This window comes from Oculina patagonica, chromosome 11, assembly GCF_052425735.1.
Source record: "Oculina patagonica isolate OP01 chromosome 11, crgOcupat, whole genome shotgun sequence".
In the NCBI taxonomy this organism is placed as follows: Eukaryota; Metazoa; Cnidaria; class Anthozoa; order Scleractinia; family Oculinidae; genus Oculina; species Oculina patagonica.
Genome location: NC_135768.1, coordinates 14,400,637 through 14,416,255, shown reverse-complemented (window position 1 = coordinate 14,416,255; position 15,619 = coordinate 14,400,637). Strand labels below are relative to the sequence as shown.

The following is a 15,619-nucleotide window of genomic DNA, read 5'->3' as shown; positions in this document are numbered from 1 at the left end:
TCACGGCGATCATCGTCAGCACGTTCAGTACAATGGTAAAAGGACAGGTCATTGCAATGATGAGAATGTTGAAGACAAGTACACTGTAGGCTTGCGTGGAAAAGTGCTGTGGAACCCCACCGATAAAAACGTACATGCTGCATTTCAAGGGGATCGTGCCAGTCTCGATTTGCAGGCTTGAGTTCATCTCGGTTTCTCCGCTTCAAATCTCCAATCGTTTGTGAACTGTTAACTATGCAAGAGACTTCTTCGATCTGTTTGTTATTGAGACTCCGATGTGTTTTCAACAGTACCGTGCGAACTAAGTTTGACTTTCAGATGTATCCAAGTGGCTATGTGTGTTGTTTTTACCTGTGGTGGATTAATTTTGTTCGTTTTACACACTTAACGCTTTATTCGCAACTGACGAATAACATTTCAATTTGAACATTTATGTTTTCCTAAACATGCTTGGAGGCACACATTTCGCACATTTCCTCCCATATAAATCCTTATAAAAATTATTTCGACTGTAACGTAACTCGATACACAACATAGTACGAACACTTATGGAGCCTGGGCTACCTGTGGTGTCACAAACAACTGTTTCTGTGCGAATGTTACGTTAATCAACAAAAAATAATTGTTCAAATGTTTTAAGTTGGATATATTGTTGTGAATTGCATGGGTTAATCTGACAGTAATAATAAAGTATCAAAGTAAAAAAGAGTCAAAATGAATCGAAACTGCCGTTGATTTTGTATTCATATTTTTATAACAACTTTATTCGCGTGGGAAGTTTTTGAACATGTCAATTGTTCAACTTCATGTTCTGTCGGTTTTAAATCCGGCAGTGTTAAAAAATAATTGGGCTGTAATCACTTCTTGCTAAATCATTCTTTCTCTGAAACTTAAATATTTTTTTCATCAGTGAAAATGGACTGAAGCACCAAAGATGTTTCATACTAAGGTACAGTTTGTAACGATATCATTAGCAACTATAACAAAACTTAAAGCAACAGTTTCGAATTGAACAAATGTTTTAGTTTTATTTTCAGTTTTGTTCTGTGATCTCACATGAGTATATAAAATATGATTTAGTTAGTTGCACAAACTGAAAATTACTACATTTTTTTAAGTTGGATCCATCCAATTTTTTCGTCAATTGAACTGATTTAATACTCGAATAGGAAAATGAATCAAAGTGAATGTAACATGTCGAAAAATTGCCATTTAACACTCATATTTCTCCTTTATTTTCACACGGTGTGAGAATTTTCTGAACATACCGATTGTTTAACATCATGTCAGTTGTATTCAGAATAATCCTGAAGTGTTAAAAATAATTAGCCTTTAATTAGTGTTTCTTCATTGGTGGACTTATTCCTTTTCCTTCAAATCAACAAAATAATTTACAACAGTTTTACAGAACAACTTGCGTTTACGGAATTGTTTCATATAAGATCGCCAGTTCTTTAATTCCATGTCTTTCATAGCAGTGTTAGGTAAAATCGATAAATTCTGAGGAATGCCAGATCTTTTAGTTAAAAATGAGGATAAGCTTATGATGCTCCCTTTGTGGAAATTTAGAAAGTTATTTAAGCATTCAGAAAATTCTAAAGACAATCCCTTAAACCAATCAAAACCCGAAGCAAGTACATGTATACGAAACGCGAAAAACTGACATATGTTAGAAAGTCGCTATTTGTTTTGGTGGTTTTACTTCTGATTAGTTTGCCCCCCCCCCCCCCCCCCCCCCTTAATCCCTCTCTAGCTTTCAAAACTGGTTTGTGTTTGAATTGTATAGAGCATTTTGAAATTTTGGCAAATTTTGAATCAACTATCGAAATCTGTGAAAACTGAAATATCCGGTTATGTAATTTTAGATTTTAGGAATTTTATGCAAAGATTTCAGAACAGAACGGCTAAGAAAAACTCTTGTGTTTATAACCAAAGAATTTTAAATTACTAAAATTCGATATGCTAATGGTTGATCGGGGTCGTTATCTTTTCTGTTTTTAAGAAAATTGGAATCAATATAAAAAATGCTTGCATTGCTGATAATTTTTCAATTGAACATAAATGTAAAATTTACAGGTTAACTTTTGTGACGCTTTAGATACCTTCAACATAAAGAAAATAACATAAAATAAATGATAAATTAAAAGAAAGAAAATATCATCATTACGTAACATCATCAAAGCTGCCTACTTGTAATTTATTAGCGGAGCTCCAGCGCGCGCCCAAGGGAGCACCATGTGTACGACAATTTAGTAAAACCATCATGCCGAAAAAAATTGGTTGTCGCGTGAGCGTAGGCCCGACTCTGGGGAAAGGGGCATGGTACACAGAGAGAGCGGTTAGCTAAAAAAGCCTGAAAGTAAGAAGCGAGGTAAGATATTTTGTTTTATTTCAAAGACCTTAACTAAATATTTTCAGATGTTTGATCATGAATACAACCGTTCTCCTCATACCAATTTTCTTATATTTTGAGCGTTACGTAATATTCAGCAGATAGTCAAGATATTGAGCTTGGGCTACCTGTGGTTAGAAACAACTGTTTCTATTCTGTGCAGTTAAGTAAAACCTCATTTCCTTTTTGAAATCTCTGTTGCTTAACTCAAAAGATAATTGCTCAAAGGTTTTAAGTTGGATATCTCTTCGTGAATTCGGTTAATCTGACAGTAATAAGAACGTAAAATGAATCAAAATGTGTATGATAAATATATGATTTTTCGAATGTGTCGTTGACTCGTATTCATTTCCATTAGTCCATAGTTTTATAATAGCAATATGCGCGTGGGAATTTTTTAAACATGTCTATTGTTCAACTTCATGTTCTGTCTGCTCAGTGAATCCGGCATTGTATTAATAACAACTAGTAGTCCTGCAATTATTTCGTCTATGAATCATCTAATCCAATTTCAACGGTGAAAATAGACTTAAGCGCAAAAAAATCAATGAAACCAATTAACTCTTTCACTGCTAAAGTCGACTTTTGTCGACATTTGGAGGAGCAGTCAATGAACCACTTGTGACGTCATCAATTTGAAAGTCAGCAGATTTTGGTGATAAGCATCTGATAGAGCTAGGTTTGACCTTTTCAAAGAACTATTCATTTTGCGTATCGGTCGCATCCTGACAGAGCTAATTGAGAAAAAGTCAATCACTTTTTGGTGCAAAATCGGTGCTTAAACAGGCCAAAACACCTGTAAAAGATCGAGGTCCTCTTTTCAGGGTTTACCAATGTTTTAATCAAAACTTTTTTGGTCTAAAGGAAGGACGGATACAGTAGAAAGAAGTGGAAATGACAAAGCCGAGAGAAACGAAAGGAAAAGGAGCAAGAAAAAAAAATGCAAACAATTTAGCAAAAAAAGTCCAAATTTTGGCTTATGCGCATGCGCCAAAGTACAATTTTGTACATTTTTGCTGCATTGTGGAAAAGTGCTTTTTAAGCAAAGTTAAGGGAAATTCAGGATCGTAGCATCAAAAATTCAGTTTAACGGTAGAAAAAAACCCTGTTTTTGGAGAAATTTAGCACTGAAAGGGTTAAGGTACAGCCTGCAATCATATCATTAAAACCTATGCGAGTCAGTTACAGTTTGTTTTGGTTTTTCTTCCGATTGGTTGACAATTAAAATAGCGCATGTTTTTTAAACCATTTACTAAGTATAGTAATGCAAAACCAAAGCAAACGCGAATTACTTTCCCAAAAACTCTTTCCACTGAATTGACAATTTAGTACATGGAATTGTTTACCTTTTGCCCAATGGCAACCTTAATCCATGGTTTACTATCCATGCTTAATCCTTCTTCAAAAACTGATAAGTATTTGATTTGTATAGTGTATTTGGAAATTCTGACAAATTTGGAATAAATTTGAAAAAAAAATTGAATGTCGTACGGTTATGTAATATCGAATGTAATAGCAGGAGCCCATTACTGGTAATAGATTTTTAGAATTTTTATGCCTGAAAGATTTCAAAACACAAAAAATAATTTATATTACTATTGGAACCGTTATCATTCTTTTTTCGTGAAACTTGGAAGGATGAAAATGCACGCATTGCTGTTTTACCACAAAAAAATTTAAAATGTGAAATTAGCCTGTTAAACGGCAAATACAAAATGTGATGCAGAAATTAGAGACTTTTCATTACTATTTTAAATCAAAACAGATAAATTTGTCTTTGAAAATAACTGGAAAATTAGGCAGGTGCAGAGAATTATTTGGTCTATTTGTCAACTGCGAGAAATGCGTAAAATATTCAGTGACTTTTACGGAGGACATTACAACTTGAATATATGAAGGTCCTATTTGCAAAACGTTCCAGGCCCCCGCTGTCGGCGATTCCCGCGCTATGATCAAATATGGCGGCCATTGTAACAGTTGTTTAGATGCAGTAGGGTTCTTTGCGGCTTGTTATTGTGTCAAATAGGTAACATCGATCAGCTGATTTAAGGCGATCTGCTTTTCTGCTTGACGAAGCCAGACCTAGTGAAATAAGGAGGTGAGAATCATGGTTTAATGACTAAAATTTTGACTATAAAAACTGCCTACAAGTACTGTTTTGATACAAAGAAGTTTGTGGATATTTGCCTTTTAGAATGGCCTCCGTTGAAACTGATGTCCCTGCAGAAATGCAAGATAGAGGAAAATGGTATGGGGATGCCGCAGATTACTGGAAAGTGAGCAATTCCCGTGTGTAATAGTTTTAATACATATTTAATTGCTGGGGACACGTGCGCTATTTGATTGTATTCATGAAAGTGTTTCTATATATACTTGCTGACTTTTTTCATTCGGGGAACAAGTGCCAGTTGATGGCGACATCACTTCTTCGAGAAGTGACTAAAGGGGAGAAGTGACTGAAGGGGTGTCGAATGGTAAATGCAAGACTTTGCAAGACGGTGAACCTGGCATCTTTTCTGCGAGCCCAAGACCTTTTTAGCCTTGCAAAAGAAATTGAGACTCCGAGATGGCATCAAAAAAAATTCCAAACGACAAGACCCTGAAATTTGGCTAAAATTTTGCGAGTCACACATTTTTTGCAAGACCATTTACCACCCCGACTGAGCCTGTGGTTTTCGTCCCAGAAGTTGCTAAGCAACATGACGTATTTGTACTTGGATTGCTTTCTGAGTACTCGTAAGTGCTTCCACTAGTCTTTGATTGGATGAAATAATTCGGAAATTCTTCGAGTGCTTCAACGACGATTTGCCAAACCCGGCACTTATTCTCCCAATTGCTCTGAGTCATGATCAGAGGCATGAGATTTTTATCCAGAGACTGCCAGGATTTCCGAAGACAACACGATCATGTCCGAAGATTTCCGAAGACGTCCGATGGTAGGTATATGTTTCAGGTATTCATTTATGCCTTTTAACTTTGTCAGAATATTCCTGCAACAGTGAACGGGATGTTAGGAGGTTATGCTCACATTTCACCTACAGACATCAAGGATTCAAAGAAATTTTTAAAGAACTTTTTAGAGGTAAGCCTTTAGATAATAATATGTACATCCTTTTTACCTTATCAAGATCTTATAGTTTCTCGTTAGGCATTCATGTACACGCTATGGAAACCTAGGAGCTGATCACAAAATCAAATTCTCCCATTAATCAGTCCTAAATGCCAGAAGGGGAAAGGGAAGCCTCGAGCCATTCCGTCCATTCTGCCAGAGTTTATCCCGGTTTCTGTAGCAATAAGCGGCTAGGAATAATTTATTTCCCCCCCCCCCCTGAATGGGATGCTAGTCCATTGCAGGACTCCCCCCTATTCCACCTGTACCTATTTATATACATGGGTACGTAGAGAGAGGCACTCCCAGGGAGGCACTATGAGATAAAGGGTATTGACCCATAACACAACACAGTGACCCCAGCCAGGGCTTGAACCTGGACTGCAAACCATTAGGCCACCGTGCCCAGCAAAGGGGGAGGGGATACTTCCTGGAAATAGGGTTATGGTGATGTGTCTCTAGATAGGGTCCCATTTTCACAACTGGATTAAGGGTAATGGGGTTGCATTTTCAACAGAGTTATGTTACATTTGCAGGAGAATCCAGCAATTCACCTATTTGTGATGGCATGCTTTAAGATTATTAATTTTTTCAGATAGCAATATTATTCCAGAAAGTTTGCAGGTAAAGGGTAAAGCCTAGTTTACACTAGAGACCTTAAGATTCATGTCCACTGCTGACCACAAGCTACGGTTTGAGGTTTGGGGTTTAAAGGTTGTGACAGTTTCTGCACTTAGACTGAAGCAAATATAAACAAAAAAAAAACGGGAAATATTTCAAATATGGCCATTGCTGAATTTCATCGATACTTAGAGTGTTGTTTTTTGGATGGCAGAAAATAATTTTATTATTTCCTTTTTGTTGTTTAAATTCTACACCAAACATGATTTAAGATAAAATAATGATTGTTTTGTATATCAAAAACATTTCTATGTGGGATAATGCAACTTCTAGCCCATGAAAAGCTGACTAGAGGTAGGTAAATGACTTACGTGAAAACCTACTCTCTGCTGTCAAAAATGTCTATAAATAACCTCAAAGTGACCGCAAGTGCTGGTCACGTGACTGCTAGCAGTTTGCAGTTTGCAGTTGAGGTGGATCTAAAGGTGTCTACTTAGTGACATGTCACAACATTGACATGACAACATAACAAAAAGATCAGTTCTTACTTGATTTCATCAGTATAAGATGTTTAACGTTTGCTTGACTTTACTGTTATCTCATTATGGAGTAGGATCTCATCCTGGGGAAACAAAAATACTCCTAGGAGACCAAGATAAACTCTGGCAGTATGGGATACTTGATCCTATGCAGCTTTACCTTTCCTTAGCCAAACAGGTCTCTGCACACATTTATCTCCAACCGGATTTGTAATCAGATTTTTTTCTTTGTCCCACGCTCGTGTCATGTTGAATAATTTCTTCACTATTTATCACCGAGCTTGAAATTTACCATCTTTATTATTTACGACGCATTTGATGATTTCGACATTGCTGATCCTAGCAGTATGCAGGACGCGTGTCATATATCAACCTAGTAAATGGCCCAGCTCACAACGAGTCTCTCGTAGCTCAGTTGGTTAGAGCGCCCAACCGGTAACTGGGAGGCCATGGGTTCGATTCCCGTTGGGGACTCAGATTTTTTCTTTGTCCCACGCTCGTGTCATGTTGAATAATTTCTTCACTATTTATCACCGAGCTTGAAATTTACCATCTTTATTATTTACTACACATTTGATGATTTCGACATTGCTGATCCTAGCAGTATGCAGGACGCGTGTCATATATCAACCTAGTAAATGGCCCAGCTCACAATGAGTCTCTCGTAGCTCAGTTGGTTAGAGCGCCCAACCGGTAACTGGGAGGCCATGGGTTTCGATTCCCGTTGGGGACTCAGATTTTTTTCTTTGTCCCACACTCGTGTCATGTTGAATAATTTCTTCACTATTTATTACCGAGCTTGAAATTTACCATCTTTATTATTTACTACACATTTGATGATTTCGACATTGCTGATCCTAGCAGTATGCAGGACACGTGTCATATATCAACCTAGTAAATGGCCCAGCTCACAACGAGTCTCTCGTAGCTCAGTTGGTTAGAGCGCCCAACCGGTAGCTGGGAGGCCATGGGTTCAATTCCCGTCGGGGACTCAGATTTTTTTCTTTGTCCCACGCTCGTGTCATGTTGAATAATTTCTTCACTATTTATCACCGAGCTTGAAATTTACCATCTTTATTATTTACTACACATTTGATGATTTCGACATTGCTGATCCTAGCAGTATGCAGGACGCGTGTCATATATCAACCTAGTAAATGGCCCAGCTCACAACGAGTCTCTCGTAGCTCAGTTGGTTAGAGCGCCCAACCGGTAACTGGGAGGCCATGGGTTCGATTCCCGTTGGGGACTCAGATTTTTTTCTTTGTCCCACGCTCGTGTCATGTTGAATAATTTCTTCACCAATAATAATATTGTAGGAAAATTGAAAAAAATTGTATTCCTGATGTTGATGATAGTGTTCATTTTTGTTTAGCTGCCGGATGAATGTGATGAGAAGAAACCTGCAAAGGTGAGGCGTATTGAGCCTTCTTCAACTAATGGTACTCCTTCAACTGAAAAAATAAAACCATCCATTGCCTTAGGTGAGTGTGTGGATGCCTTCCTTAAATACGTCTTAAATACATAGCAATATATCTCCTTTTACAAAGGGCAGCTTATTTGAGATGTTACCTGTTACCTGTCCCCTGGCACCAAGTTGGCATTGACCTAAATGATTACTGGTAGTGTGCAGTACTTGAGATGAAATGTTCTGTTTTCTTATCCTTGTCAGGTTTGTAGTATTAGAGTAATTTTTAACTGAGTGTGGAAAGTACTCTGAATTTGCTTTGGTTGTGCTTCACTTTGTTTTGCAATTGGTTAAAAAATCATGCATTACTCTCTTGACCAAACAGAAGTAAAACCAAAATCAATCAGACTTGTTCACTGTGGGGTGTAGACAAAATGTGGACCCCCCTTTTGGACCCCTTTCTGCCACATGTTATGCTAGTTCAGTTTGTTTTGGCTCAATTCTATTTGCAAGGTATGCTTTAGGCTCTCAAAATGTTCGCCCTGAAAAGACAAGATATGAAATGTTCCGTGAAAATGTAAAATACTTGCATTTTATTGACGCCAGGCCCGGCATTTTAATCAATACTGTTGCAAGATGTATTGTCTTATCACAGATTATCTTGGTCTGGCTTCGCCAGAGACTGTTTCAGCTTTACTATGAAAAAGCTGCAAGTTGGTTTCAGAGAGACATTCTGTGTTGTAAAGGCTATGCTTCTTGCATTACTTTGATCGAGCGCTCTGTCTTTTTAGCTCGATGTTTAGGATTTTTTTACCTCCCTTGTTCGTTACGTTACGTTGGCACCACATGATTCAAATATAGATTTGAAATCTTTCACGTGCAATTCTGTTGACTATTTTGCGTTTTGTATATGCCAGAATATGGTTCAGTCCAGGCAAGACCATGGTTTCGATCCTCCATGTCGATCTCATCAGTTGCCGGTATTTGGTTTTCTTTAGTTGCTAGTGCAACTTGTTCATGTGTGAGAATGTTAGACATTCTGTGGCTTGGCACAAACTGTTGGTGGTGTTAACCCTTCAGGGGCGGATCAAAAATGCAAAGGTACAGATGTCACAAACGTAGGAGTCACGAGTGTAGGCCCGTCGCCCTGAAAAAAGAGTATTTTTGTACCACTTTCTCGTTTTAAAATAGGGCTGCGAACACATCAAACGCTTGATTTTAATTGCAAATGAATCACTCACCGTCCACACAGCTCCCAATGTTGCGCGCGAGGACGCGAGGGAGATGCGAGGGCGAGTAGTCGAAGCCTGGGGATATTGGTCAGCGCAAATCCAATATGGCGGCTCAAAATTTTCTCGACGTTTTGGGAAGTTTTTGCACAAATACATGACGGAATTAGACGAAAAAAAAGGAGTTACTTAGTTTCCTCAATCGGGAATAACCAAGGAAATTGAACTCGCCGATCAAACAGGTGTGTTGTGTGACCTGTTTAATATTATTAATATATTTTTTAATTATTAATTTTTTACTGAAAATTTAAGGGGTCCAGAAGGGGGTCTGAAGGGGGTCCAGAAAGGGGGGTCCACGTTTTGTCTACACCCTTCACTGTGCTTCTTGGTGGCTACATGTGTTTGCTTCAAGTTTTGATTGGTTAACTGGATTGTTTGTGCCCATTGGTTTTAGGTTTTACAACACTCAAAAGAAAGCTACTCTATGTTGACTTCTTGAAAAAAGCACTTTAAATTAATTTATTACTCTTGGTTTCTCTCTCCTCCCAGGAGTACATGACTGTATATTAATGGTTAACTGAATTGTTAGGGAACCTGCCTGCCTAGCCTGGTGATATTATAATTAATATTGTTGTTAGGGACGTACAAGAAGCATGATTTCAACTTTCTGGCTGTAACAAATCCTTCTAGGCAGGATTAGAATGGACTTGAAGGTTTATTTGATTTTTTTCTTGCTTGCAGACTGTGGTGCTGGCATTGGTCGAGTGACAAAGAACCTGCTGTTACCATTATTTGACACTGTGGACATGGTTGAACAAAACCCTGATTTTCTGGAAAAAGCAAAAGCTTATCTGGTAGGCAAAATGATCATTTTAAAATGCTCCATGGAAATAATTTGATATAAATTAGTCAAATAAAATATGGCATAACTCTTTAGTGGCATGATATGGTCATTGTATTAAAAGTGTATTATTTCGTTCTTACAGGGAGAAAAAAAGGATAGAATAGGAAACTTTTTTCCTCAAGGACTGCAGGTACAGTGGTTTAGCCCTCTTAGGTCCTGTTTATGTAAGACTGGGAAATTCAGGCGAACCCAATTGCCAAGATGAAGAGAGGTGCAAAACATGGCCTGTATAACCCAAAGAGGGTTTGGGCATGACATATTTTTCAGAAAGAATGTGCAAAGGAAGCACCACCTATTCGTGCTTTTTGTAGCTTTGACAGCTCTTGTAGTTTTACTGCTGCAGCTAATGACATACATGTACATACTTAATTGAGGAAGATTGGCAGACAAGGCAAAATGATGCCGTCCAGCCTGCCCTGTTGCAGAAACGAACCTATTTTTTTTTGTTGGGTAACCAAAGATTTCCAATACAGTTACCAAGATCTCGGTCGCAAACCAAGATCTTGGTAACTGGGCTAGCCAGCCTACTCATGTGAAAGTATTGAATTAATTTTTTTTTTACAAACACAGGAAACACGGGAAATCTTGCAAACTGGCACAGCCTGGTTGATTGGGCTTATGTAAAGAGACCTTTAGGCCAAAATAACCCACACACCTCATTAGGACTCTCTTTAAAGATGATTTCCAGTCCCTACTGCGCAGACTCAGGGTTTGTTTTCATTTTTGTTTTGAATTCGTTGAAACGTTACACTTCGGTGATAGCGTACATGAAGTTTTTTAGTTCGCCATTACGGATCGTTTCGTTCAAGAATTCACGATGAGCTAAAACGTCCGTTTGAAATACCGTCGAGCTTCTTTTACTCGTTATTATTGTTTTGCAAGGATATCTGGCGTTAATAATGAAGAAAAAGGTAAGTTTTGTCCCGGAATTTTTATTTTTGCTAGTAAACATTCTTCTGTTTGTGAGACTCACAAACATTGCAGGCGGAGATTGCGCAGTACGGACTGGAAATCATCTTTAAAGGCCCTTTGAATGCACTCACCCACTTAATGTGGTCCTAAAATGGTGACAACATAGAAAAGTTTGACCATCTTGGCACCAAAGGTATTAAAAGCCAAATTACATATAAAAACAAAATGTCAAGATTTCCCTTCCAACAACATGCATGTATGTATATGTTATGTGACTTCACTTTTGTTGATAATAGTCTTACGTTTACAACTGTAAAGAGACACTGAAGACATGTTAGAGTCATATTGCACCTACAGATATTAAATTAGAGATATCTCAAAAAACATGTTATTATAACAGTAATAATATTAATCTAACAGTCATGTATTTTTGATTTTTTTATTTATTCTGTAGGATTTTAAACCTGAAGAAGGAAGATACAGTGTGATTTGGTGTCAGTGGGTGTTAGGACATCTGACAGACGGTGAGTTAAGTAAACTTGTTAACTCTCCCAGTCAGTCCCAAGAGTCTGATACCATTTTTAGCTCCTAGTCACCTGACTTGGTTTTGTTTATGGAACCTGTGTAGCCAGAGTTTGCCAATAGTCAGCCACTGGATCATGCTAATAACAGTTATTTTCTGTTTCAATCAGATGATTTTGTGGATTTCTTTGAGCGATGTCAGTCAGGGCTGTCACCAGGTGGATTGATATGTGTCAAAGAGAATATTACAAAGACTGGAGTTGATATGGACTCTGAGGACAGCAGCGTAACTAGGTACACAGAAACAATGTATGATACTGTCTTTAGTAATGTAAGTCTGCATGTGGACCAGAGTGGCCCATACTACCAGAGCTTATCCTTGTTTTGGTAGCAGTGCCCCACCCCGATAGAATGAACTTGCTATCCGTCTTAATTCGTTTCTTTGTTTTTAGGATCACTTTTGTCAATTTTAGGTGCTGAAGTCTTAATTATTTTGTCTTTTTGTCCAAAATTTGGTTCTTTTTAGTTCAGTTAGCTCAGTTGGTAGAGCCCCAGACTACTGTGCTAGAGGACATGTAGGGTTCGAGTCGCAGACCAGACCAATACTCGGGGCCTTAAAATAAATGAGAAGAATGTGCTGCCATTGCGATGACGTCTACAAATGGTTAGACATTCTAGTCTTCTCAGATAAGGACAATAAACCATAGGCCCCATCTCCTGCATCTTCAGTGTTTCGTTCAGCAGCGGGCGTAAAAGAACCCACACACTTATCGTAAAGAGTAGGGCATGGAGTTCCCGGTGTTGTGGTCTGGTCTTTGCACATTGTGCTGTGTACTGTGAAATGCTCAGAGATATATTAGCTGTTAAAGCTTCTCTGCAAATCCGAGGGTAATCAAAAGTGATGTGATGTCACTGATATGTTGTGATCTCTGCTGGTGTACCTCTCGTCCCACGTGTCAACGTCACTTTGTGTTCGCTTTGTTGTAAACTGGTCAAACCGGGATAGCACAGTGTAATATGGTCTAATTTATTTTGCGTGTTCTCTTGACTTTATATAGCCATTTGACGTCTTTCATAGTCGAGCAATAAATTGGTTCATTTATTTGTTTACTTATTTTTCCAGATCAGATGGGAAGCTTAAGGAATTGTTTTCAAAGTCCTCACTTACTGTGATCAAGGAGGAAGTACAGAAGAACTTCCCTGGTGAACTCTACAGAGTTAAAATGTATGTCACACTAGTGGTTTGTTTAAATTCTAACATGTACCTATGTGCTTCTAAGATGTTCTTAGTGGAATAATGGGGTCAGAGAAAATCAAACATGGTTGAAAATTAAAAGACTGCTTCACTCTTTATTTCCATAATTTTGAAGGGGTGAATAACACTGACATATGGTGTTAAAAAAATAAGTCTGCAAAATAATCTGATTTCTGAAATAAATTTTCCACATCCCGTTAGGTAAATATTTTGTGGGCATTTTTCTTTCTCGCTTTCTGTAGCATCAGGATGACTATCGACCATTTGCTGTAAAAATTATATGAAATAATTGTCTCTGTCAAAAAGGGTATATAAAAGGGTAAGGGTTTGGATCATGAGGTTGAGTTAAAACCCTCCCCCCCCCCCCCACCTTCCTCTCTCCCTCCCCATCCGGGACTACACTCGGCAAGTGTGGCAATATAAGAGTTGATTTGCTGTGTTGAACTTTGGTAACGCCAATTAGAACTCTATAATAGTCATCTCCTCTAGTTATGTTTCTTATGGTGAGCAGGGATGGCGCAGTGGTGAGAGCGCCAATGTGGCCCGGGTTCAATTCGCAGACTCGGTATCATATGTGGGTTGAGTTTGTTGTTGGTTCTCGTCCTTGCTCCGAGGGTTTTTCTCCAGGTCCTCCGGTTTTCCTCCCTCCACAAAAACCAACTCTTCCAAATTACAATTCGATCAGAAATACACGGCCCCACAAGCACATAGCTTTAATCCTCACCATGTCTTAATAAAGGTAATTTATTTTTATTTATTTTTTCCTAACCAGGCATCTTTACACTCTATCTACAGGTATGCAATGAAGCCAAAATCATGACACGTGCCGAACTGTAGATGCAGTGTAATATAAACTTCAGCTCGGGTATCCGGCTTTGTGTATATAGTTAAGTTAAAACTATCTTCTACTTACACCCGCTTTCAGTGTTACGTGCATAGCGGCTTTCTATTGACATCCATCTTTCTACATGCTAAACAAACAAGACGGATCGAAATCCGCCAATCACAGCCCACTAGCATGACCGTCTGAACTTGTGGTCTCATTTGCGCAAAACCAACACCAGTATGCATCGATTTTGATTGGCTCATTTCAAACCTCACGTCGAAAGACGACGCCAAGAGAAAGATAGCTATGCACGTAACACCGAAAGCGGGTGTAACCTAATACGCCTTATTTGAAATCACTTCTTGACCTTTCATTGAGCTGTTAAATTTTTCCCCCAAAAAAAAAAACTCCCCAAAAAAATAACCTAAAAAATAATTTTTGTTTTACAACCAATTGAAAACTGCTCTATTAGCAAAGTAAGTGTTTAATAGTATTCTTGGAGTGCATAAAAGTTATAACAAACGTTTCGGGGAAACCCCTTTATCGGGTTTCCCCGAAACGTTTGTTTTAATACAACTTTTTTATGCACTCCAAGAACACTTTTAAACACTTACTGCAAAAACTCTTTTGTATTATTAGCAAAGTCCTAGCTACTGGCCTGTCTTTTTGAGGCAGACATCTTAAACTTAAAGTTTATTAAGTAGTAAGTCACATTTTTAAAAACAAAACTTTTTGCAGAGTTACAGATTTGTTTGAAATAATTCTATCTTTTAAAAAAGTTGTGAATGGTAAGCTCGGGAGTATCAGTTTTTTTTGCATATTGAACGAGTAGCTAAGAAGACCAAACAACAGAAACAAATCGTCGAATGATCTGCTTTTTGATGCTTTCGCCAGTGCTTTTCTGAAACTTGTTTGCACAATTTCGTTACAGGCCTAGGTAATATATTTTTTTAATCCGCCATTTTAGAAAACAGATGCTTTTGTAGTGCTATAAGTTTTCATTTTTTTGTAAGTTTTACGGATAGATTCAATAAACTTGCGATTTCATTTCGAAATGTTTCTGAGTGGTATTTTATGTTTCCTTAAAAAAAAAAAAAAAAAAAAAACGGAAAAAAGTTTGACTTTGGGAAGTTTCTTCTCATTTTAATTTTGTACAATAAAGAATTAGACAGTTCTATCTTGATTCACGTTGAACTTTTTTTTCGTTGCGGTAAATTGCGTAGGGAAACCAACTGCTCGCAAAGTATTCTTTTGTTTTTTTGTTTTTTTTTAGCGCTTTTCCTTTTCCAAATGGCTTTCACTAGCGACGCAAGTGGAAGTGTAAACACAAGACTGAGTACAAACGCCGAACAACGGACGCGGAAAATCAAAGATCAAAAGTTTTTAATCTAAGTCCTTACGTTTCCGTTTTTCAGTGCTTGCTTGTGCATGCGCTTCCTCTTGGGTCTTCAGTGAAAACCAGGCTTTAATGTTTTTTTTTTTAATTCTTAGGAGCGCAGACTTGTTGGATAGTAATTATAGAGCCCTATTCTATTATTGTATTGTTTATTTTAATATTTTCTCCATTATAGCCTTTTTATAGCATATTGTAGTTTTGAGCATAGAAGAGCCAACCTTGTATTTGGAATTACTAATAAACCTTTATTATTATAAGTAGTAATTAAAATTTTATTTTAACATTAAGCGATTCGAGCTTAGTTATTCAGTTGTAAAATTTTCGCAAAGACATCGGTTTGTTAAACAAAAACGGAAAATTGAATTGTTAGCTTAATCACAGGTTAATGAAGCTCGGATTGTGAAAACACAAAGGTTTGCTTTCAACTCCCAAAACATTTAGCACAATGTTTCAAAACATTTCAAGAAATCAAGTACTGAGTCAGTATCGAACTAAAAAAGTGAACA

The 15,619-nt window shown here is 37.7% G+C and overlaps 1 protein-coding gene across 1 annotated transcript; it reads left to right on the top strand.

The window, feature by feature from the left end:
- The first annotated feature begins 4,339 nt into the window (after nucleotides 1–4,339).
- On the top strand, nucleotides 4,340–14,095 carry LOC144630403 (N-terminal Xaa-Pro-Lys N-methyltransferase 1-B-like). Its single transcript, XM_078488770.1, has 10 exons — nucleotides 4,340–4,490; nucleotides 4,587–4,668; nucleotides 5,376–5,474; nucleotides 8,037–8,145; nucleotides 10,040–10,152; nucleotides 10,285–10,332; nucleotides 11,569–11,638; nucleotides 11,807–11,930; nucleotides 12,760–12,861; nucleotides 13,687–14,095. The coding sequence occupies exons 2-10, from the start codon at nucleotides 4,588–4,590 to the stop codon at nucleotides 13,709–13,711; spliced, it is 771 nt and encodes a 256-aa protein (XP_078344896.1). The 5' UTR covers nucleotides 4,340–4,490; nucleotide 4,587; the 3' UTR covers nucleotides 13,712–14,095.
- Nucleotides 14,096–15,619: the final 1,524 nt, after the last annotated feature.